The sequence below is a fragment of the Nuphar pumila genome, chromosome 2, assembly GCF_984573655.1.
Source record: "Nuphar pumila chromosome 2, dmNupPumi1.hap1.1, whole genome shotgun sequence".
Taxonomy (NCBI): domain Eukaryota; kingdom Viridiplantae; phylum Streptophyta; class Magnoliopsida; order Nymphaeales; family Nymphaeaceae; genus Nuphar; species Nuphar pumila.
Genome location: NC_143250.1, coordinates 28,720,855 through 28,747,735, shown reverse-complemented (window position 1 = coordinate 28,747,735; position 26,881 = coordinate 28,720,855). Strand labels below are relative to the sequence as shown.

The following is a 26,881-nucleotide window of genomic DNA, read 5'->3' as shown; positions in this document are numbered from 1 at the left end:
ATGGGTAAAGAATCTCAGGCTCCTTTTAGTCTGCCTACCCTGGACATCACAAATCCTTTAGACAAAACAATTCTGGGAAGCCTGTCTCATGCCTGCCAGGATTGGGGCTTCTTCTATATCACCAACCATGGCATCTCAAGGGAATTGCTTGAGAGGGTCTCTTCCCTCTCCAAGGAGCTCTTCAACCTTACCTCTCACTCCAAAGAGAAGGTTGGCCCTTCCTCATCTCTCAAAGCTTACACTCCGCCCTTCATTGTGTCTCCTTTCTTTGAAAGCTTTCGCGTCTCGGGGCCAGACTTCCGTGCTTCTGCCAAGAGCTCGGCTGACATCCTCTTTGACGATTCAAGAGCAGAATTTTGGTCTCTCTCTCTCTCTCTCTCATTGACAATAAGTCATGCATGGGTCGCCTTGTGCCGGACCAAAATGATGTTTGATGAAACATCCAGATCCACATCCCAATGACTCTGAGATGAGAGGGTTGTGTATGTTCGCCCCCGATGATTCACTGAATCCCACGTCCGTGTTCGGGGGATCGAATGAGCGCCACGTATTCATGCACATGGGGCTCGTATTCCCGTGTATGTTGACATAACTTTGCATCGGACTCTGGTGATGTTGCAAAGACTTAATCACCCTTACTTGCTTTTCTTGCCCTGAAATGACGGTTCGAGGAAATGACAAAAATATCCTCCATTCAAAAGTTGTGAAACGACGGGTGGGGAAAAGGACAAAAAAGCAGAAATTTCAGAAAGTTCGATGTTAACCATTTAAAGAGGAGACGTTCGCCTGCGCCATCTGCTGTAACGGTGCTCCCATTATCAACGTTCCAGTGTTACAAAACATTCCAGTGTCTTCTCTTCATTACTGCTGTCGTTAGACATCATGGAAGAAAGCAATGATTCACAAACATTCCAACCAGTGCCATCAAGGCACAGTGAGTAGCTTTTCATCTCATCATGCTATCGATGAAGAAGGCACATCGTCTTGTGTGCCATTAAGGCATTGTTTGGTTATTGCAGGTAGATCTTGTTATTACGAAGGTTGGAAACTTATCGATATTTGTAAGACGCTGGGACCTGTTGACAAGAACGCTTGTTTGCAGATTCTAGGAAGGGCCTCTACCCCATCAGGTATCCTACAGTCACTCATCATATGCATTGTATCTCAAACCGCTGTATTAGTAAGACTCTCGTTTTTGTGAGATACATTTTTGTTAGTTAATATCGATTTGTTTGCTATTATGTTCAAGTTCTTCCTTATCGATTTGTAATTTATTGTGCGATATATTTATCGACCTTTTAGATAGTATGTTTTTGTATCGTCGAGTTATAAGTTATAAAAACTGAACTGCTGTATCGATTTTCAATATCTGACAAATCGCTATACATATCATTTTGTAAGATATTATATGTTTTGTAATATGTATTTGTAAGATATTTGTACACAGACTTTGAAAACGTTTGGGTGCAGAAACACATCTTGACACGCATGGCGGGGCGATTTTCGCATGCATATTGTTGCTCTCTCAGCGACTTCTATTGAACTCGCTTTAGAGCCTTGTGGATATTATGAGAGCGTTATCGTCAACACACATGTACGACATGTTTATTTTATTGGCATGGTAAGCGACACGTCGATGCTCAGCACAAGCAAACATCAAACCGCACTTGCTTTGATACTTTCATTCATTAAATTGTTGCTTTGACTTGCGTAACCCTAGTGGTATCCGTTCTTATATGCATCCTGATTAAATCGTAGTAAACCTATGCCGCTTGCTAACGGAAATTGATATATTGCTTACAAAACATTCCACTGTCTTCTTTTATTTGTTGTTGTTGTTAGGCATTAAGGAAGAAAGCAATGATGCACAAACATTCCAACCAGTTCCATCAAGGCGGCGTGAGTAGCTTCCCAGCATCATGCTATCGATGAAGAAGGCATGTCGTCTTGTGTGTCATTAAGGCTTTGTTTGGTTATTGCAAGTAGATCTTGTTCTTACGAAGGTTGGAAACTTATCGATATTTGTAAGACGCTGGGACCTGTTGACAGGAATGCTTGTTTGCAGATGCTAGGAAGGGCCTCTACCCCATCAGGTATCCTACATTCACTCATCATATGCATTGTATCTCAAATCGCTGTATTAGTAACAGACTCTCATTTTTGTGAGATAATATCGACTTGTTTGCCATGTTACTGCAAACACAAATTGATATATTACTTAAAACATTATTGAGCTTATCATCAGGTTGTAATAAAGACGATGTAGCTCAATCAATAGAAAGATCTGGAGAATTGAATATCTATACTTATGACCCAACTGAAGAATTGAACATCTGCACTAACGATGCACATGAAAAGAAAGGTGCAGGCATTAGACCCACTATTGACTTGAATGTTCCAGTGGAAGAAATGCAATTCAATGATGAGGTAGACTACCATGACAGAGCACATAATAAAAGTGTATGCACCGGGAATGTACACGGAAGTACACCTGACTTCAATGTTCCAGGAGAAGAAATACAATTCAGTAATGATCCTGATTTTGATGTCAGTACACTTAAGAAAACTGTAGGAACTGGGAATGTACATGGAATTGCACTTGACTATGTTCCTGTAGAAGGAATGCATTTTAATAACGAAGAAGATGCATATAAATTTTACAATGATTATGCCTTAAAAGTTGGCTTCAGTGTGAGAAGGTTTTCTTGGTCAAAAAATGCACAGGGTGTCTTGGTTAGAAAGACATATGTCTGTTCCAAGCAAGGTTGGAAGAAATCAATGGGAAATCCAACTAGGAGCACGCCAGAATCAAGATGTGGATGTCAGGCGAGATTGGTTTTGAGAAGACATCCGAATGGGAAATTTGTCGTGCATACTTTAATCAGTGATCATAATCATGATTTATCTGCATCATTTATGACTCCTATGCTAAGGTCACATCGTAAAGTAACTGTAGCTCATGCTGCAATGGCTGAAATAGCCGATAGCGCCGGCATTGCACCAAGGAAGACATACAATTTGTTTACCCGCATAGATGGTGGTCGCGAAAATGTGCCATTCACACCTTTGGATCTTAGAAACCACTTGAGCAGGAAGAGGATAGATAACATGAAGAACGGAGAAATATGTTGTTTGGTTCGTTACTTACAGAATAAATCAAGCAATGAACATGGTTTCTTTAGTGCAATGCAAGTGAACGCAGATGGATATGTCGTGAATATGTTTTGGTCAGATTCAAGGTCTAGATTAGATTATGAATGCTTCAATGATGTGCTTGTGTTTGATACTACAGTAAAGATTAACACTGAACAGTGGCCATTTGCGCAGTTTGTGGGAGTGAACCATCACGCACAGAGTTGTATATTAGGCGGTGCTTTTGTGTATGACCAGACCAAGGAAACCTTTGAGTGGTTGTTCAGAGTATTTACACAGGCAATGAACGGGAAGCATCCTGAAACTGTACTCACAGATGGTGATCATGCAATTGCGGCTGCAGTGCTTCATGTGTGGCTAGATGCACATCATCGCCTGTGTTTGTGGCATATCTTTCAAAATGCAGCAAAGAACATAGGACACATATTTAATCAGAATACAGGGTTTGACAAACATTTTACAAGGTGTGTACTTCATAGCGTAGACGAGGTCACCTTTAAGTCAGATTGGGACAAAATGATTAAGACATACGACCTTGCTGACTGTCTGTGGTTACAAAATTTATATACAGAAAAAGAGAAGTGGGCATTGGCATATGGAAGACAATACTTTTGTGCAGGTATGATAAGCACACAAAGAGCCGAATCTATGCATGCCACGCTGAAGAAAACCCTGTATTCATGTTTAACAATGTTTCGTTTTATGGAACAATATGAATTATTTGTAGACGGTCTAAGACAGAATGAGCTTGAACAAGACGTGAAATGCTCTAATACACGACCTCTAACTTTTGGCATGAAAATATTGATGCGACCTGCAGCTCTGTATACACTAACTGTATTTGAATGGATCAAGAAAGAGGTATTTTATGTCATGAATTGCAGAATAGAAGAACTGGTGCAAACCGAGAATATGCACAAATACCATATTTTTTGTCAGGGCGAAAAGCATCAGGAAAGGCAAGAAGCGCATGCCACGTACAATGTCGACAACGGAAGGGTAGAATGTTCGTGCAAAATGTATGAATTCAAAGGTATCCTATGCTGTCATGCATTAAAGGCACTCAATCAAGAGAAGATACAAGAAATACCTGAGTCTTACGTAATGCGAAGATGGACGAGACACGCGAAGATTGAAATGCTCGTTATGGACAATGCGAGTAAATCTGGTGTTGACGAGAAGTGCCACATAGCCTCCCGTTACCAACAACTGTGTAGGTCATTCATGCATGTTGCTGATTTGGCATCGAGAAGCGAAGAAGGCTATGCATGTGCGAGAAAAGCTGCAACGGAGTTACTTGAAAACGTGGAGTTAATTCACATTAAGTCTTTTGCAGCGAATGAATACCAGCCGAAGAAAATGGGATCGAACAACGTAGGTCAAAATCATGTCTCGCTTGACACTCCCGAGAAGTTGCGCCGAAGCGTAAACATTATCTTCAACAAGTCAGTAGTGAACGTTGTTGATTATGATGGACATATTCATGAAGCAAAGGGTATCAAAAAAAAACCTGCCTCTGATTGCAGTCGTCGGAGGGCAAAGGGTGTACTAGAATTGGTTGGCAAGAAAAGGACTAAGAAACAACCAACCTGTAATAAAAAACAACAAAGCCCTTCGAATGAACAGGTATGTAAAACATTATATTGCTCCCCATTGCGTGAAGCTTGTCAAATAGCTAAGTCGTGTAATGTCCATCATGCAGCAATACCCTGCAGAAGTACCGGCAAACGTTCAAACCTACATTCCTCCCGACCAGATTTCCGGCAACGATCGCTACAGTTTTACAAGGCTTTTGGTATGTTATCGATGTTGCGAGGAGGTAGGCATTTCTTGCGAAAATTAATTCAGTGTCTAATATTTTCTCTTTCATGACAGGCTACGATGCAGTCGACCGATTGGTTTGGGACACAGGAATCTCGTGTGGGCTATTAACTTAGTTGGCATGCCTCTTTGCATGACCCGATCTCCACAACGCCGGGTTTTTGGAGAGTTTATAGTCGTTTGTCATTGACGACTTGCGTTTCGTGGTTGAATTTGTTAAAATCGATAGATAGCGGGTTTTTGCTTCTAGTTGTTCTAGTTGTTTCAATAATATACCTATGTTTTCTTTCAGCTAGACTGTTTTGTTGTGGTGTTTTTGGACAAGATCTATGATGAACTATTCTATGGTTTTCAAGATAGTTTTTAAAATCATTTGAAAGATACGCTCCTCCGGAATCAACTCTAAAGATTTTTAAATTATCATTAAATTGATTTTTAATCATCATATGATATGTCTTAAACGATGCAAAGACTTCATGCTTATGTTTAAGGTAGTATATCCAACAAAATCGCCTCGAAAGAATAGCGCGCAAAGTATTGGCGAAGACAAATACAGCGATTGTTTGCCATCGCTGACTACAGCGATGCAAATAATCAATAGATAAAAAAAGGATTTGTTGCCATCGCTGGATACTTCGTGCTTTGAGTCGGACAACGATCTGTGGCATCGCAGCATAAATCCGAGTGCACAAGTTGAAAAGATCTGTTTGTAAACGTAGATCTTTGTTCGGAAGTCAAGCTTCTCATTTTTCCAAAAATGCAATGATTACAATTGAAATTACTATTACAGAGATCTTTGTCCTCGCAATCGTTGTATTTGTCTTCACCTCGAAAGAATAGCGCGCAAAGTATTGGCGAAGACAAATACAACGATTGTTTGCCATCGCTGACTACAGCGATGCAAATAATCAATAGATAAGGAAAGGATTTGTTGCCATCGCTGGATACTTCGTGCTTTGAGTCGGACAGCGATCTGTGGCATCGCAGCATAAATCCGAGTGCACAAGTTGAAAAGATCTGTTTGTAAACGTAGATCTTTGTTCGGAAGTCAAGCTTCTCATTTTTCCAAAAATGCAATGATTACAATTAAAATTACTATTACAGAGATCTTTGTCCTCGCAATCGCTGTATTTGTCTTCGCCTCGAAAGAATAGCGCGCAAAGTATTGGCGAAGACAAATACAACGATTGTTTGCCATCACTGACTACAGCGATGCAAGTAATTAATAGATAAGGAAAGGATTTGTTGCCATCGCTGGATACTTCGTGCTTTGAGTCGGAGAGCGATCTGTGGCATCGCAGCACAGTGATTTGTGGGTATTGTTCGAATGTCAAATCACACGTGGAAAACGTATTTTTGAATATTTAAAACTTAATGAGCGGCATGGAAAGACGTATTTTTGAATGCTTCGAACGCAAGCATTTAATTTGGCGGCGGTTATCAAAAAAAGGCGGCATGCGAAAAGCCGTATTTATATTTTTTTTAAACGCAATCAATTAATTAGCTTCGTGCTTTGAGTCAGAGAGCGATTTGTGGCATCGCAGCATGGTGATTTTTGGGTATTGTTCGAATGTCTAATCACACGTGGATAGCGATATGTAGCATCGCAGCGTAGAACGTTGTTGATTATTGTTGGACTGTCAATCTTAGCGTGATGCGAAGGATTGTTCAAGTGTGCTGCGATGTGTGGCATCGCAGCGTAGGACTGTCAATCACTGTGCTGCGATGCCACAGATCGCTATTCAACGATAACCACAAATCGCCATACACCTCCAATGAACTTCTTCTCCAGCAAATCTTTCGCGTTCCCGACACCTCCACTTGCCTTTTGAAATCATTATTGTCAGTTTTCTTGTGAAAAGTTGTATCCATATATTATAAATAAAAGACTACTCAATGTGTATTTTCCAACGGATACCCATAAATGTTTGAGTTGTCGTACAGTAGCCATTGATCATGTTTGTTGAGCAGTACATCTTTTAGGTCATAAATAGTCGCACAAGCACTGGAAGGTGTGTTTTTCTTCTACTTCGTGAACCAGCAACAACCAAACTGACGGTTCCTTCATAAACCTGAAGATCCGCCCTCGAACATAGAAAATTATAGTCGGTGAGGCAGACGAAGACAGCTACACGACCAACAATGGCGAATCATGGGTATATTGTCTACACATAGTCTACATGTTCAGCAAAATCTGTCTCTTTCATGCGTTTTTTGCGATTTGTTTTTGTGTACTATATAATGTAATTTAAATATCGGTCGTTGCAATGTTCGCATTCATTTCAGTCGAACATCCACCGACGAAGTTGGGCAAAAACTTAGTCAATCACTTCTGGAGGACATCGACCGAATGCGCAGTGAATTCGCACAATGCAACATGATCAGTAATTTTGTTAGTATTAAACTAGTAGTAGTTGTCTATAAACGTAAGCCATGTGTACGTATGATCAATACAACACCATATTTGCTACAAACAGACTATATCCGATTTCGTAAATTATATTAAAAGCAACGCACCAAGCCAGACTGTGAGCGTCGTCAGCCCATATTTCATGGTATATCGGTTGTATTTTATGTTGCTTTTCATTATTGATTTAGTCCAATTGATTCGTATGTTAACGTTGGTGTTAGCAATGTTTCTTTCGGTTTGCAGACTATATTACGCCGTTTGCCATACTCCAGTGGATTTCAAGATGGAAAACCTTATTGGGTTAACAGTAATCACTGCAGAGACCTTATAACAAGTGAAAAGGTAAGCAAACAAACCTACAGTGCAATATTACAGCTTGACAGTGGTAACAACATTTTTTTGATCTATTTGCAGATACTAATTCCTACACTCTAGCAGTCTGAAAAGCATTGGGTCTTATACGTGATGGATTTACACGAAAAACAACTATGGTGTTACAATTCGTTGGAAGTTGACAGTGGTTTACGGCTAGACATTTCCCATCTCGTAAGATTTCATCTATATGAGTATCGTGTAGTGTACTGGGGTCATGAATTTACTTTCGGTCGCATTATTCTCAGATCGGTTTCCTCATAGCCATTTTGGGAGTCGATGTCAGCGAGTGGATCTTTCGCACGGCATACCATGCTCCTTTACAAGATAATGGCGTTGATTGCGGCGTATTTGTAATGAAGTACATTGAAGTGATATACAATGGTGTAGAACCCTGTTTCAACGCTGTATGCCATTCCTTGGCCTTTCTTATTGGCAATTAAGGGCATGTCTATTGCTTCTAGTTTACAATCTGTTTATGCAGGTTGATATACCCGGATTCCGCGAAGAACTCTGCAAAAAGTTGACGTCGTTTCTCATTTCGGAGGAAAAACTGACGGAGGTGAGGTCTAAAAGGCGTGTAATTGATAAAAGATGTGCGCTCAACCCGCGTGATTGACAGTCACAGGGTGAGACTGCGATGTGTGCAATGAACAAAGACTTCTAATGTTCGAAATGATAATATTCAACATCGCTATGAAATGTTGTATGCTTAAACATCGCTTCAATGTCGCGTTCTTATTTTACGAATAGTACAAAGCGATACGCTTGGTGGTCTAACGTCAAACTACACTGCTCAAAGCACCCTTTCATTTTCAATAGAGCTCTGATACCATATTGAAATCGGGAAACCAGCAAGAACAAAAGGAGAAGAGAGGAGAATAGAGAGGGAAGACAACTTAAGCTTCATTAGCGCAAAACCCTGAAAAGGTTATAACATATAGCGGTCGACCCTCTTTTACACTACATGACAAAAATTTAGATACCCACTAACACCTTGAAACATTACAGTTATACACTACATGACTTGGCGGAGCTCCTGCTGGCCACCCTCAGCGCGACTGCACCACTGGGTTACTGTCGAGGACGGCGAGAACGGTGATGGAGGGCCTCGTTAGGTTGTACAGACAGAGCAATCGATAAGTTTCACTTTATACTATTCTGTCTGCCGTTCGTTTTAAACTCAATCAATTTTCTGCATATTTCGTCGCGTATTACCGGAATATGTTCCTGCAACAAAACAAGTAATGTGAAATCCAATATATAACAGGAATACCCAATAACATTGGATACGAAGCTCATACAGCGTGGAAACAAGGTTGTTCTCCATTGTATATTGCTTCAATATGCTTCATTATGAATATGCCACAATCGACCCCATTACTTTGTAACAGAGCATCGTCAGCACAGAGCAACATCCACTCACCAATGTCGACACCCATTTGCCCGTTAAGGAATCCCGCCTGTGAAAAAGGGATAATATATTACAGTCCGGTCCACCGCGAATAGCTACTTCACCTTTGGGTACAAGCTTACCAAATGCATAGCATCGCGTTCAACGCCACTGTGGCAGTCCAATGAGTTGTAGCACCATAGTTGTTTTAGCTGAAAATTCATCTCGTATAGGACCCAATGGTCTGGATGTTGCCAGAGTGTAGGGAGTAAAATCTGCGAATCGATAAAATCATTTTTCGTTCCAGAGACTTATCGTGATGGGGATGTTACGAATAAACCTTGGATAAGAGGTTTGTTCACTTACCTTTCCAAATTTCGAAATGTTTATGCACTCATCATCGCTGTTCCAACAAGGTAGTGCATCGTCGAATCCTATGCCGTATGGCTTTCGCCGGACGTATATATGTTGCACGAAATAGCAAGGTTTAACCACCAAGAAACGTGAGTACGTCATAAAAGCAAACAGAACAACAGCGGCACTGACATACCATGAAATACGGGCTGAGGATGCGTACTATATTGCTCGTTGGGTTGCTCTAAATGTAATTGACAAAATCATACATTGTCTGGTTGCACAAAGTTACGAACTTCAGAACATGCAAACCGATGACCTAGAAATTGATAGTGGACAAATACTTACAAAATTACTGATAGTGTTCCCATCTGCAAATTCATCTTGCATCTGCTCGATGTCATCTACGAACTCGTCAGGGCGTTGCCGCCCACCCGAGACTGTGGATGTGGTTGTCTTCTTGTTCAGAGCCGTGCGTGGCCGTTTTGCTGCCATCGTCCACTCCATTGGCAACGTGCCTGGTCGTTTAGCTCCCATCCTCCTATCCGTTTGCTCTGTGCCTGGTCGTTTTTCTCCCCTCGTCCACTCTTCTGGCACTGTGCCTGGTCGTTTTGCTACCATCGTCCTCTCCGTTGGCGCCGTGCTCGGTCATAGGGCTCCCATCGTCTTTGGCGTCGTGCCGGGTCGTATTGCTCCACTAGTCCTCTTCTTGTCCGGCATGGCTGGTCGTACTGCTCCGATTGTCCCCTTCTTCGGCGCCATGCCTGGACGGAGATATCGATGGCACATTTGCAACGGAGATACTGAAACGCCGTCCAAAGGTAAAGTCCTTTAACGTGCAGCCATTTGTTGAAAACAACCCGCTAATTAATTAATTGCGTTTAAAAAATATATAAATACGGCTTTTCGCATGCCGCCTTTTTTTGATAACCACGCCAAATTAAATGCTTTTGTTCGAAGTATTCAAAAATACGTCTTTCCATGCCGCTCATTAGGTTTTAAATATTCAAAAATAAGTTTTCCACGTGTGATTTGACATTCGAACAATACCCACAAATCACTATGCTGCGATGCCACAGATCGCTCTCCGACTCAAAGCACGAAGCTAATTAATTGATTGCGTTTAAAAAAAATATAAATACGGCTTTTGGCCAATAACATGTAACCTGTATGTTCTATTCGTTAAATTGTAACCTGAGTATAATAAATCTATGTTGGCCAATAACATGTGTTTTCTTCTGAAAAATATAACTTGATTATGTTAATTTCCATTAGCCTATTTCGACTGTTTCATTTTTGTAAAACATAGCCTGATGGGTATGTTCTATTCGGTAAATTGTAACCTGAGTATGATAAATCGATGTGGCCAATTAGTGATTCAATCATGCATATGTGTTCTAAGGCTGTAAAAAAAAGTTCATTTAGAAGCAATCATGCATATATGTGTTCTAAGTTTGACAAAAAATTCATAGTGATTCAATCATGCATATGTGTTCTAAGGCTGTAAAAAAAAGTTCATTTAGAAGCAATCATGCATATATGTGTTCTAAGTTTGACAAAAAATTCACAGTGATTCAATCATGCATATGTGTTCTAAGGCTGTAAAAAAAAGTTCATTTAGAAGCAATCATGCATATATGTGTTCTAAGTTTGACACAAAATTCATAGTGATTCAATCATGCATATGTGCTCTAAGGCTGTAAAAAAAAGTTCATTTAGAATCAATCATGCATATATGTGTTCTAAGTTTGACAAAAAAATTTCATAGTGATTTAATCATGCATATATGTGTTCTAAGGCTGTTAAAAAAAATTTTAGTGATTCGATCATGCATATATGTGTTCCAAGGCTTTCAAAAAAATTTCAAACTTGCACATATGTATTCTAAGGCCCTAAAAAAAATTATAGTGATTCAATCATGCATATATGTGTTTTACCGCTGTAGAAAAATGTTATAGTGATTTAATTATGCATATATGTGTTCTAAGTTTGTAAAAAAAAATTATAGTGATTGAATCATGCATATAAGTGTTCTACGGTTGTCAAAAAAATTCTAGTGATTCAATCTTGCATATATTTGTTCTAATGTTGTCAGCGATGGCAAACAATCGCTGTATTTGTCTTCGCCAATAGTTTGCGCGCTATTCTTTCGAGGCGAAGACAAATACAGCGATTGCGAAGACAAAGATCTCTGTAATAGTAATTTCAATTGTAATAATTGTATTTTTGGAAAAATGAGAAGCTTGACTTCTGAACAAAGATCTACGTTTACAAACAAATCTTTTCAACTTGTGCACTCGGATTTATGTTGCGATGCCACAGATCGCTGTCCGACTCAAAGCATGAAGTATCCAGCGATGGCAACAAATCCTTTCCTTATCTATTGATTATTTGCATCGCTGTAGTCAGCGATGGCAAACAATCGCTGTATTTGTCTTCGCCAATACTTTGCGCGCTATTCTTTCGAGGCGAAGACAAATACAGCGATTGCGAAGACAAAGATCTCTGTAATAGTAATTTCAATTGTAATCATTGCATTTTTGGAAAAATGAGAAGCTTGACTTCCGAACAAAGATCTACGTTTACAAACAAATCTTTTCAACTTGTGCACTCGGATTTATGCTGCGATGCCACAGATCGCTGTCCGACTCAAAGCACGAAGTATCCAGCGATGGCAACAAATCCTTTCCTTATCTATTGATTATTTGCATCGCTGTAGTCAGCGATGGCAAGCAATCGCTGTATTTGTCTTCGCCAATACTTTGCGCGCTATTCTTTCGAGGCGAAGACAAATACAGCGATTGCAAAGACAAAGATCTCTGTAATAGTAATTTCAATTATAATCATTGCATTTTTGGAAAAATGAGAAGCTTGACTTCCGAACAAAGATCTACGTTTACAAACAGATCTTTTCAACTTGTGCACTCAGATTTATGCTGCGATGCCACAGATCGCTGTCCGACTCAAAGCACGAAGTATCCAGCGATGGCAACAAATCCTTTCCTTATCTATTGATTATTTGCATCGCTGTAGTCAGCGATGGCAAACAATCGCTGTATTTGTCTTCGCCAATACTTTGCGCGCTATTCTTTCGAGGCGAAGACAAATACAGCGATTGCGAGGACAAAGATCTCTGTAATAGTAATTTCAATTGTAATCATTGCATTTTTGGAAAATTGAGAAACTTTACTTCCGAACAAAGATCTACGTTTACAAACAGATCTTTTCAACTTGTGCACTCGGATTTATGCTGCGATGCCACAGATCGCTGTCCGACTCAAAGCACGAAGTATCCAGCGATGGCAACAAATCATTTCCTTATCTATTGATTACTTGCATCGCTGTAGTCAGCGATGGCAAACAATCGCTGTATTTGTCTTCGCCAATACTTTGCGCGCTATTCTTTCGAGGCGAAGACAAATACAGCGATTGCGAGGACAAAGATCTCTGTAATAGTAATTTCAATTGTAATCATTGCATTTTTGGAAGAATGAGAAGCTTGACTTCCGAACAAAGATCTACGTTTACAAACAGATCTTTTCAACTTGTGCACTCGGATTTATGCTGCGATGCCACAGATCGTTGTCCGACTCAAAGCCGAAGTATCCAGCGATGGCAACAAATCCTTTCCTTATCTATTGATTATTTGCATCGCTGTAGTCAGCGATGGCAAACAATCGCTGTATTTGTCTTCGCCAATACTTTGTGCGCTATTCTTTCGAGGCGAAGACACCCGTAGTATCTAAGGGAGGATTAGCTTACTATGTTATTTTTTTTATGATGATTCAAGATTTTGTTGGATATACTACCTTAAACATAAGCATGAAGTCTTTGCATCGGTTAAGACATATCATATGATGATTAAAAATCAATTTAATGATAATTTAAAAATCTTTGGAGTTGATTCCGGAGGAGAGTATCTTTCAAATGATTTTAAAAACTATCTTGAAAACCATAGAATAGTTCATCATAGATCTTGTCCAAAAACACCACAACAAAACAATCTAGCTGAAAGAAAACACAGGTATATTATTGAAACAACTAGAACTTTACTCATTTCTCAAAACATTCCAAAAAGTTTTTGGGCCGAGGCGGCTCTTACATCCGTTTATCTTATAAATCACATTTCTTCAAAAAATCTAAACAAAACTTCAGCTTTTAAAATTTTATACCAAAAGGAACCCGACTAAAATAGGTTAAGAATCTTTGGATGTAAATGTTTTGTCCTTACCGACAAAAATGACAAACTCTCACCAAAAGTCATTCCTAATGCATTTCTTGGATATTCTGAAACTCAAAAAAGATTTAGATGCTATGATGTTAAGAACGACAAACTATACGTTTCTAGGAATGTGACTTTCTTAGATAACGTTAGTGGTTTTGAGAAGGATGAATCCCATAAAGAGAATATGGATTACTGTTTCTTGTTTAAGTTACTATCTAGAAATGATGATATTTTTATTGATGATGAACTCAATTAGTTTAGTAAAAAAGAAAATATAGATGAAGACAACCATCCTTCTTATCAACCTACTAATCCTCCCATAGAGGAAAGTTTATTTATTACCGAGACCCAAAGTCGGAAAGATGTAATAATAAAGAATTAAAAAGTAAAAGAATTTCACGTTACCGCAACTCATTATACAATTACAATAAATGTATAGCGTGATAAAAAATAAAATCTAGGATTTATTCCGAGTCACTGGACGAATCAGATGAAATTTCATAGACTTGTCTCTCACTTTTTATTGGTGGACCGTCTATCCTGGGTGGCCTCCACGTTGCGACACCTTGCCTAAGAAGACTGGTCATCATGTCCACCACTGCATTCAATTGGGTCCCCATAGTGCTTACTTTTGTCCTTAATTTCTTATTCTCCCTCTCAATAAGTTCGAACCTTGCGGCAGAGACAGTCTTCTCTTTTGGAGCAAGAGTTCGGTCTTCCTCGTGATTTGTTACTGATGGACTAGTCGTATTAACCTGACCGAGGCGACGTTTTGGTTGTAGAGGCTGGGCTACAACATGAGAAGGGACAGTTGGGAGGCATGGGTTGACAATTTTCTCAATCTTCCGATTTCGCCGCATTGGTTCCCAATAGCTTTCGAAATAGAAGGGATCAAATTGTCGTCCTTCATGATCATACGGTACGGCACGGACACCACATGAGTTCCAATTCAATAATTCGTCCCTGTACCGATCGCTCGAATTCACGTGCCTGCCCCCACCATTATTCATCTTCCTTCTCACCTCCAAAGGCTTATTTGAGATAGACTGCCCCAAGCCAGATTGTAGGAGAACTCGACTACCTTGCTGCATCTCGGCTTCAAAATTGCAGAATACCCACAAATCGTGGCCAGACAATCTGGCAGCCTCCGCAACAACGTCTTCATCATCGTCCTCCCCATCTCCATAAGGTCTCCACAAAACCTGTACATTGGTAATTCTTTTTAATAACGAATGACAAATATATTAAAATTTATTTACGCATGATATGGAAACAACGATATGCACTACGGAAGACAATCCTGCAGCGATGTATACTTAAGAATGCTGAACATTACAACGACTTATAATACTCAATGGTAAATGCTGACGCGATTGTAAACAATTTTAGAACGTTTACCTCATTTAATTGCAGCCCATCCAAAATGGACTTAGCATTATAAACTGCGACGTTTATTCTGGCCCAGCGACCGATCTTTGGAAAACCACAAATCGGAGGGCCACACTGTGGACGCAATGGGATAATATGTTCCAACGCCCAGGCCTAACAAAAAAAAATATTATTAGCAACGCCACAGACTGCAATGAGATTTGTCTACAAATACTAAGTATGTAATCAACAAATACCTGAACAAATGGCCAAAATCCGCCAACTGTTTTCGTACCATTACTCGCACGGTGGAGTTGATTGTACAGGTGTGCGAGCATAGCGGCACCCCAGGCATAGTTGTCGACTTCGTCTAAGTCTGCCAGGTACTGCAGCCACATGGAACTTATTCTCGAACCAGAACAATCGGAAAATAATGTAAGAGCAAAAAAATATAGAAGGAAGCCGCGCAACTCTTGGTCAGCTGTTTCAGATGCACAAGTAGCGGAGTGGCCTTCCCATTTATTACGGAAAACTGAGACCTTCATTGATGTGGAATTGCTTCCACCAGAAATACATTGACTTCATTCGTCCATCGACATTCCTAGAAGGGCAGTGCAGTTTTCCCTTGCGTTATAGTTTGAATGCCGTAATAGGACAGCACTGCCAGCGCACTTAAGGCCAGTGATCCTCGCCACATCTTCTAGAGTCATGGTGATCTCAAAAGAATCAAACTGGAATGTGTTAGTCTTATCATTCCACTTGTTTACCAGGTGAGTCATGGTATTCCAGCAAGTTTCAAAATATTGCTGGTCCAAAAGGCCACCGAAGTGCATATTTCGTAGTCGGTCCTTCTGATATGCACTCAGTTGACCATACCAAGACAAAACTACAGGCCATTGATAGCGACCTCCGAGCTTTTCACCTGGTACTCTACTTCTCCTGTGACCTCCCTGTAACACAAAATAACATATTATTCCTACAAATTATAAATTACTTCCATTTGTACTTATAAATACTATTCTACTAACCGCTATAAATAATATCGGTTGCAGACATACTATCGCAGTAATCGCTATAAATATCAATACCTAACACAGTAATCGCTATACCAAAATCGCTAAACATATTATTAAATCTTCGCAGACAGGACGGATATATTTACCTTGGTCGCTATTTTCTGCTGTTCTCGCTCCAACCTGAGACTTTCTGGTGGGTCCACTGCCTCGAACTGGCTTTCAATCTCCATCTCTACCGGCTCCACCGTCGCCTTCCTTTCTCTCGCCTTCCTTTTCTCATCCTCCTTCTGCTTCCTTTCTCTGTCCCTATTCTCCTCCTCCTCCTTCTGCTTCCTTTCTCTCTCCTTTTCCGCCTGCTCCTTCTGATTCCTTTCTCTCTCGCGTTTATCCTCCTCCTTCTCCTTCCTTTCTCTCTCCCTTTTCTCCTCCTCCTCCTTCCTTTCTCTCTCCCTTTTGTCCTCCTCCTCCTTCTGCTTCCTTTCTCTCTCCCTTTTCTCCTCCTCCTCCTTCTCCTTCCTCTCTCTCTGCCTTTTCTCCTCCTCCTCCTTCTGCTTCCTTTCTCTCTGCCTTTTCTCCTCCTCCTTCCTTTCTCTCTCCCTTTTCTCCTCCTGCATCCTTTTTCTCTCCTTTTTGGCACCCTCCTCCTTCTCCTTCCTTTCTCTCTCCTTTATCTCCTCCTCCTTCTGCTTCCTTTCTCTCTCCCTTTTCTCCTCCTCCTCCTCCTTCTGCTTCCTTTCTCTCTGCCTTTTCTCCTCCTCCTTCTCCTTCCTTTCTCTCTCCCTTTTCTCCTCCTGCATCCTTTCTCTCTCCTTTTTCGCATCCTCCTCCTTCTCCTTCCTTTCTCTCTCCTTTATCTCCTCCTTCCTTTCTCTCTGCCTTTTCTCCTCCTCCTTCTGCTTCCTTTGTCTCTCCCTTTTCGCCTCTTCCTCCTGCTTCTTCCTTTCCCTTTCCTTTTCTTCCTCCTCCTTCTCCTTCAGCCGCCTTTCTTTCTCCTCGATTTCTTGTTTCCTTCTTTGCAGCAGTTCTTCCACCTGCTTCTTCCTTTCCCTTTCCTTTTCTTCCTCCTTCTCCTTCCGCCGCCTTTCTTTCTCTTGCAGTTGTTGTTTCCTTCTTTCCTGCAATTCTTCCTCCTGCTTATTCCTTTCTCTTTCCTTCTCTACCTCCTCCTCCATCTCCTTCCGTTGCCTTTCCTTCTTTTCCTCATTCTCCTTCTGCTGCCTTTGCATTTCCTTAGCTTCCTCGAACTCCAACTCCCTCCTTCGCCTTTCCTTTTCTTTTTCAAACTGAGGAATATTCTGTTCCTTCTCTTCCTCCTTATTCATTTGCCTTTGCCTCTCCTCCACCTCCTTCTGTCGCATTGCTCTACTCTCCAAGTTTCTCCTATGAGCCTCCGCCATCATATTGCTAACATCCCTTTCCCACTCCTCCGCATTCTTCTTCCTCTTTTCCCTCGCATGTGCGTCAATCCTCAGCCTTCTTCTCAAATTCTCAGCAATATTTCTTGCCTTTGCCTTCTCTTCGTCATCCTTGTTCTGCATCTTCCATTCTTCAGAGTTCTTCCTTTGGTCCGCAACCTCGATATCTGATGGATAATCCTCCGCAAAATACGATTCCAAGGCTTTTTCCCTGTCTTCATCGTTCTCAATCTTAAGTATATTTTGGTATCTTTCAAAAACTTTAGATAGATGGGACTGGCGGATCACTTCTCTAATAGACAACCCATAGAACAACGGGGTATCTCTAATCTGATGAGGCGCAGACATTGCTAACCTGCACAACACAATACACGATCATCATCATTAGAAATCGTCGAAATATTTGGGTTCATAATACAAATCCTTGTATAAGAACCAATCTTCAGATTGAAGAAAGAAAACTTACACGAAACTCACCGAAACGATGGGAATTTGGATATTCCAACTGTAGAGTAAGCAACAGTAACAACTAATACGCAACAGAAGGTGGCAACGATGCTGCGACTGCGCGTAAGACGGAAACAGATGCTCTGGTAAAAAGGAAAGGATGCTCCGGCAACTCGAGATGAAAGCAAAGAATCTCCCGTAGAGTGCTTAGAGCGGAAAAGGATTTTTTTGAACTATTTGTATCATACAACATAACGCTTGCTACATACGCAAACTCTGCGGAACGTTTTCCCGCGATATCGATGGAGGGCAGTTTTATCATTTTCACAAACCGACGATTCAGTTTTCTAGAAGGAGGGCATTTATGTCCGTCCGAGGAAGAGGAACTGACGATTCAGTTTTCTAGAAGGAGGGCATTTATTTCTGTAAATTTTCAGCGATATCTATTGTAATTTCATTCCCCATTTTAACTTCAACGATACATTACAACCACCTGCGGAACGTTTTCCCGCGATATCGATGGAGGGCAGTTTTGTCATTTTCACGAACCGACGATTCAGTTTTCTAGAAGGAGGGCATTTATGTCCGTCCGAGGAAGAGGAACCGACGATTCAGTTTTCTAGAAGGAGGGCATTTATTTCTGTAAATTTTCAGCGATATCTATTGTAATTTCATTCCCAATTTTAACTTCAACGATACATTACAACCACCTGCGAAACATTTTCCCGCGATATCGATGGAGGGTAGTTTTGTCATTTTCACGAACCGACGATTCAGTTTTCTAGAGGGAGGGCATTTATGTCCGTCCGAGGAAGAGGAAGCGAATGGCGGTAAAGGTTACTTGAGTCTTTGCTGCGGCACCAAATTACGATGCAATATGATGGTGACCCACATGGGGATACATGCCGGTCTGCATCTTATACGTGGCCCGGTTTGGAACCCCGAACATGAGATCTCAATACCGACTCTGTAAATAATTCTGCAAATCGCTATAGCGATTTGTAGTGTCTTCCGCAAATCGCTATAGCGATTTGTAGTGTTATTCAGTAAGCAAATCGCTGTAAATCCCGACCCGAATTAGGACCAACTTGTCAGGGCCATATCTCCCTAACCGGAGGTCATATTCCAAATCCGTAAAAAGTGGTGTCTTCATTATTGAGTCTAGTTTATTTCTGTAAATTTTTAGCGATTTCTATTGTCAGTTCATTCCCCATTTTAACTTCAACGATACATTACAACCACAATCATCAAAAGAAAGATTGCCCAAGCCTTGCCGGATTCTGCACTGTTGCTTTAGAAATTGTTGGGGTCCTCTCGAGCGAGCTCTCTAAGCAATGGGAGTCCCATCATCGCCAAATCTTCCAAGGTGATCGTCATCTTTCCCCACGGAAACACAAAGGTGTTGGTCTCCCAGCACCATGCTTCAAACAGAGCCCTTATCACGTTGGCCTGGCACTTTATGTTCCCTAAGGATGCCTTCAAAGCCCCGTAGATCCCAACCTTGTTCCAACCTCCTCCGAACTTGGGTTCCAGTCGCCGGAACCAGTCGGACAGCCCGGGCAGCGGCCTCATTGAACCTTCTAACCTGCAATTTCCGGACCAATCTGCCCTGCCGGACTTGATTTCGGCTTCGAGGGGTGGCATTTCCATCGACGTCTCAAACGCCGCAACCTCCTCTTCTTCTTCCACCTCTCCAACGATTGGCTGCAACAGTTGGGCTTCACCCTTCCAAACAGCTATGCTCAGAGCAACATGTCAACGTCCCACTGATAGGAAAAACAACATTTCAAAGGTTATTTATCATAATGCCAGCTTTAGTTGAATCTGTTTTGATTGCAATGTTTGAAGCATCTCTTTCTTGCTTTGATTGTTTGTGTTTGTTGCTTGCTGCTTAAGTGCTTCTCAGTAAGCAGAATCTGACCCTCATGCTCATCTCGATTGGATTACTGAGATTCCACCAGTAAGATCCGTAGTCCTTCTTGCTGCTAACTCTTTACATTTGCAGGTTGTTTCTTCAAATGATTATAATAATGACAAATATGCGAAGGAGTTCAGTATCAGTGTTTCTAATGCGCTTGCTACTTGTCCTGCTCGGGTTTTGCCAACTCCTCGTGTGAGTTGATCATATGTAATTTATTGTTTTGTTCATTATTCTGATCAACTCACACGAGGAGTTGGCAAAACCCGAGCAGGACAAGTAGCAAGCGCATTAGAAACACTGATACTGAACTCCTTCGCATATTTGTCATTATTATAATCATTTGAAGAAACAACCTGCAAATGTAAAGAGTTAGCAGCAAGAAGGACTACGGATCTTACTGGTGGAATCTCAACCCTCTAACTCGCTCTCTCTCCCTTCTATTTATGCTTCTGTGCACATCCATCAGAAGATCCTACATTGCTCCATCAAGCACCGACTGACCTGCACATTGACTGTTGTGGGTCCTTACTGATGAGCTGCCTCTAAATTTATTCGACTCTGGGTCCTTACTGCACTTGAAGTTGAGTCGTTGTATTTTTTGTTATTCGGTGGGTGGTGAGGCCCTCCTCTACTCTCTCAAGACTCTTAGCTTGAGCAATCTTTCTTTTGATGATTGTGGATACATTACAACCACAATCATGGTAGTCTATCAAAAGAAAGATTGCCCAAGCTAAGAGTCTTGAGAGAGTAGAGGAGGGCCTCACCACCCACCGAATAACAAAAAATACAACGACTCAACTTCAAGTGCAGTAAGGACCCAGAGTCGAATAAATTTAGAGGCAGCTCATCAGTAAGGACCCACAACAGTCAATGTGCAGGTCAGTCGGTGCTTGATGGAGCAATGTAGGATCTTCTGATGGATGTGCACAGAAGCATAAATAGAAGGGAGAGAGAGCGAGAGAGGGTTGATGAGCCCTCGGACCCCCATCCTATAAGGGCAAAAGGCCATGAACACGCTGGGAGGAGCCCTCAGACCCCCCTTCTGTAAGGGTAAAAGCTCTGAATCAGACTCCATAACTCTTCAAGTTGAATGATGCTACCCACACTGGGAGGAGCTCTCAGACCCCCCTTTCTGTAAGGGTAAAAACTCTAAATCAGACTCCACAACTCTTCAAGTTGAATGATGCTACCCACGCTGAGAGGAGCCCTCAGACCCTCCTCCTGTAAGGGTAAAAACTCTGAATCAGGCTCCACAACAGTAATGTGCAGGTCAGTCGGTGCTTGATGAAGCAATGTATGATCTTCTAATGGATGTGCACAAAAGCAGAAATAGAAGGGAGAGAGAGAGAGAGTGAGAGTTGAATGATGCTACCCACGCTGGGATGAGCCCCCAAACCCTCCTCCTGTAAGGGTAAAAACTTTGAATCAGGCTCCACAACAGTCAATGTGCAGGTCAGTCGGTGCTTGATGGAGCAATGTATGATCTTCTAATGGATGTGCACAAAAGCAGAAATAGAAGGGAGAGAGAGAGAGTGAGAGGGTTGATGGCACTGGTTGGAATGTTTGTGAATCATTGCTTTCTTCCATGATGCCTAACGACAGCAGTAATGAAGAGAAGACACTGGAATGTTTTGTAACACTGAAACGTTGATAATGGGAGCACCGTTACAGCAGATGGCGCAGGCGAACGTCTCCACTTTAAATGGTTAACATCGAACTTTCTGGAATTTCTGCTTTTTTGTCCTTTTCCCCACCTGTCGTTTCACAACTTTTGAATGGAGGCTATTTTTGTCATTTCCTCGAACCATCATTTCAGGGCAAGAAAAGCAAGTAAGGGTGATTAAGTCTTTGCAACATCACCAGAGTCCGATGCAAAGTTATGTCAACATACACGGGAATACGAGTCCCATGTGCTTGTATACGTGGTGCTCATTCAAAGCCCCGAACACAGACGTGGGATTCAGTGAATCAGCGGGGGGGGGGAACATATAACCTGCTTTGCTCTGAGATGTATATCATGCTATGGGTCCAGATGCAGCTGATTGGCTAATCCAGTAGAGTGATGGTGCCTGCAACCAAAAGGTTCCAATCATCTGTCTCGTACCCTTTAGTAATACCAGCCCTGGTATCTTATTGTTGATAGCTGTTTTGATCATTCTGACACCGTAGATGGATTCACATGGTTGATTTGATAGGAATCAACCCTTGAACCATGTCTTTTCGATTAAGAATATGAATTTTTTAAATTGCAAAAAAGTTTAGTGCTTTTATGGTTGATTGTTGATCTTTTGAATATAGAAAACCTGCACACATGTCAGATTCCAGCAATTCAGATGTGATCTTTACTGAATGGACCATGTCGATTGCACCTACAAGCTCAAATATGATCAAAACAATTAGAAATAATGAGAGCCCGAGGGCGGTATAATGAAAGAGTATGAGTTAGGAGATGACTGAAACACGTGTGATACACAAAGGAGAGATCAGTTCTGATTATATGCCAAGTCACCATTAATTTGTGTTTTGACATCATTAGCATGTGATCCACCGTCCCATGCAAGAATCTCCATTGAAGCATGTTTGGAAGAAGAATTTCATAAGACGGTTCTTGTGGCAAGAATTTTGTGGATATTATTCATGCTCATTGTGTTATTATTTTAAGTATGGTCATGCCAATTGTCTGTGGCTTCATTTTCAGGTGGGCTTTTGGAATTATCCCATCTAAATTGTTTGTTAATAATTTCTTGGTCATGATTTTTTATGAGGCATTCAGAATCAGAGTTTATCAGCAACCATAGAAGTGGCAGTTTGTTTTCTGTTGGTTGTTTGATAACATGATTTCTGATAGAGGCATATGCCAAATACTCTATGTTAGTTTTCGATGACTTGCAATGATAAATGTATTATTTTTGTGATTTTTATGGACTTATATACAAGGATTTATGGTTTTTAGGAACTTATTTTTGTGTTAGTTTTTTTATATATGCTTTCTGTATCATAAATATTCATCAATTGAAGGTGAAAGTTTACTCTTTTGCGTCTAAACTTGTGCCCATTCCTGTCAAAACATTGCTAGATCATGAACCTGCACTGAGCCTGTAACTTTTTGCAATTTCTGTTGCAATTTGTAACATAGCATCTGAGTACATCATCATCAAACAACGAACATTTGGAACATGGCATCTGAGTACAGTCCAAACAAACGTTGGACTTGGAACAGTTGTTATGGAACAAACATAACCAATGTTCAGTTCCGTCTGTTTTGTTCATTTCGTCCAACCCTGAACAAGCCATCAAACATACCCTAAAGGTACTTGTGATATCACCATTGGTGGACATGATGGTGAACATAGATCACCTCAATGGACAAATCAGGTGCAATCATATTGCGAATAGTGTGCCACTAGGGGCATAGCTAGGATTCATGTGAGAGGGGGGGGGGGGGGGGGCAAACAGGGGTGTAGCAAAAAAAAAATTTGGTGTGATAGTATGGGGTTCGGGGGCAGCGCCCCCGAAATATATATATTTTGAGATAAAATAACAAATGGCTACAATTATTAATAAAAATCTATTTCATATAGACAAATCAAACTATTTGCTGCAGTCAGGGCAGGGCTAGGACTGGGCTTTAAAAAAAAAAAATTTAACTGGGAGCTCCGCCTATGCGTGCCACTGCACCTGATCTGCACTCCATTCTTTCTTGGGCCCCACAGATGACACATTTAAAGTGTGCAATGTGATCGCACCTTATCTGCCATAATTGATAAGGGGATGTTGGAATACAAATTGGGGAGTAAGAGTCCTGATCAGGTGCAATATGATAGAATTAGCATCTGATTGCCATCCATCAAGTCTTGGGTCCACACCTTACAGTTCTGTCCCCAAGATGGAGGGTGATGAGGTGCTTAATGCATGTACAGATATCTGTTTAATCATATTGCACCGAGTCGATATTACCCCCATCTGCTTTTGGTAAAAAGGGAGCCAGAGTACTTTAATAGGATCTAAAGTTGAACCAGAATTTGACACCAAGGCTATCTATGCAAAAAGGCATGTCATCACCAGTTTACGGCCATGACAAGACAAAAATATTGGTAAAAGGAGATCCTTCGAGATGATACCAATCCTACTGGTTTCCAGCATTACGACAGCTTGAAAACCATTTAGTGTATTCGTTATCCTATAGTACACCAGTGTACAAGTCTATGCTCCATTTATATTTTCTACCTTCTTGGTAAGGAACCCTTTTCTTGAAATTTATAAGGGAAAATTGTTTTTACCAAATCTGGCCAAAATAGTAGAAATCAACTCTTTGATCACTCTTTTTCAACGTAAAAATATGTTTTTTTTAGCATTGAAAATTCAGCACATTGTAAGCCATTGAATTTTCAACCTTTAGAAAATCTTCACTAGACATCAGATAAACATGATCCAAGAGCTAGAATCTACCAAGTCAAACATGTAGATCACATCCGGAAGGTCAGATGTGAAAATATATTAAATTTTTTTAAAAAAGTGTACAGTTTTTTCATAAATCTGACTTAAGCATTGTCAATTTGCTAGGAAACAACACTTGGTTCATGTTTTTTAATAAAAAAAATATGATTTTTTAAGCCTTGAATATTTACAAAAATCTCACTGCTTATTTTTAAACCTTATAAAAACCTAGATGTGTTAAAATCCGATGATCCAAGAGTCAATTCTTATATAATAAAGCATGTAGAACACCAGCATGGTCATTTAAGGAAAACATAGAGAAAACCCTCAAAAGCTTGGTAAGCTGGAGGTAGGCTAGAAAAGTGATACGCAGCTACAATTTTTCTATATATATGTCAGAGTTTATATTTGGTACTAATGAAGGTATGAAACTATTGAGCTGAAAATCATAGGTTCAAGCTATATCAACTCAATCTGACTTCGCAGATGTGTTCAACATGTTTTTTTTTGCTAAGAATCAAACCTTGGATCATAATTTTTAAATGTAAAATATGATCTTTAGAGTCATGAAATTTTGGTAAGTTGTCAGCTGTTGAATTTTGAAGCCCTAAAAAAAATACTTGGTATAACAATCACGTGATTGAGAACTCATATTCTACTAAACAAACCTTGTAGACCACATGCGTACGGTCAAATCTAAAAAATATGAAAAGAAACTTTTTTGGGGGGAGTAGTAGACCGAAAATCAGACCACATGGATGTGTTCGGGATGGTCTATCTGCTAGGAACTGGCTGTTGCATTGCATTCTTGTGATAGAAAAGGTATGATTTTTTGAGTTCTTAAAATATAACAAAATGTTGGCCATTGATTTCATTTTTCTTTTCCTAGCAGGGAAGTGTTGCAGGAGTATGGGACCAAGATGGTAGAGTTATCAAAGAAGATTATGATAATCTTGATAGGAAGCTTGGGGGAAGGCATGGAGAACTATATTGAATCTGAATTTGGCAAGTGCCATGGGTACCCAAGGATAAACAACTACTCTCCTGGTCATAAAGATAGTGGAGTTGAAGGGCTAGGGATGCATACTGGCATGAGCTGCATCACCATACTTTACCAAGAAGCAGTTGGAGGGCTACAAGTTAGATCAAAAGGAGGTGAGTGGATAGACATAAGTCCATGTGAAGATACTTTGGTGGTAAACATTGGCGACCTATTACAGGCTTGGAGTAATGGGATATTAAGATCATCTTACCATAGAGTCCTCTTGAATAGGCCCAAGAGAAGGCTGTCCTTGGCCTTCTTTTGGAGCTTTGAGGATGAGAAGGTGGTGTGGGCACCTCAACAATTGACCAAACAAGGAAAAACTAGACTCTACAAGCCATTTTTGTGTTTGGACTATGTCAAATTTAGAGAGGACGGTAACAACAAAGCAATGAAAGAGAAGATTGGACGAACTGTTGATGATTTTGCTGGATACAAGGTTTCTCTCATTTGCAGCACAAAAGAGAATATTCATTTTCTTAATGATGCAACTTAATTTCTTCTTCATTTGTTAATGCATGTGCGTATTAATGTGTTGTTGGTGGCCTCTGTTTGTCCATTTGAAATATATAAATTTAATTATATGGAATTAGTTTTGTATTTATATGAGTTTGGTTTTGTATCTCTTAGATACATCTGCATGCAACATAAGTTATGAGTTCCCTATATTTTGGAGTTCCTTACCAAAATATTAACATTAACAGCCCAAAAAATTGAGATTCTATGCGTTAACTGAAGGATATGTTCCATCGAGCTGCAATAGGCCAAGAACTTTTGTATTATGATGCTGATGCTAAATCAGGAATGCTGAAAATCCAGATTTTTTTTTGCTTTGGAATTTTAGCTGTTTCTAGAACTGCTCTTCTTGCATGGAAAATTTGTAGTCCATGAACTGAGTCATTTCATGTTATGTAAATCAAATTTTTACGGCTGAATCAAGGACATTACTTTTCTGGGTAATTTACATATGGGCACCTAAGGTACGGCCAAATTGCGTTTAGCTGCTTTAGGTTTCAAATATTTAAGTTAACTGCCTAAGATTCTAAGAAATTGCTCAAGGTGAATGCCTGAGCTACATTTTATTCACCTAACTCTAGTTAACTATTAAGATTGAAAGTTTTAGAATTTTCTTTGCTTTGAATTATTACATATCAATTTTGTAGCGCTTCATTTAGCTACAGTTAAGGACACATAAGTAATTTCAGAGGTTCAAGTAAAACAGGTGGTTATCTGAGTAATTTCTTAGATATTTGACACCTGACTTGGCTAAATGCAAATTGGCCATGTGTTAGGCACCTATGTAAATTACCTTTACTGTTTTTTTAATAATTAAGCAACGATATTAATTGCGGATAAAGAAAAAAAAAGAGGCCTCCAAACTTTTCTTTTCATTGACTCATGGTAGTTTCTAGATCATTAACGCTGCCAACAGAAGTGGATTTCCTGTTACCGTTTATTTGTCAACTTGTTTATTCATTTTTATTGGGATAAAGTGTAAGGACCGCAA

At 40.4% G+C, this 26,881-nt stretch overlaps 1 protein-coding gene across 1 annotated transcript; it reads left to right on the top strand.

The window, feature by feature from the left end:
* LOC149845113 (gibberellin 20-oxidase-like protein) lies at window positions 1-26,573 on the top strand. The gene is made up of 3 exons (XM_089987006.1): window positions 1-359; window positions 25,225-25,813; window positions 26,550-26,573. The coding sequence occupies exons 1-3, from the start codon at window positions 1-3 to the stop codon at window positions 26,571-26,573; spliced, it is 972 nt and encodes a 323-aa protein (XP_089843132.1).
* The last annotated feature ends 308 nt before the right edge of the window (window positions 26,574-26,881 follow it).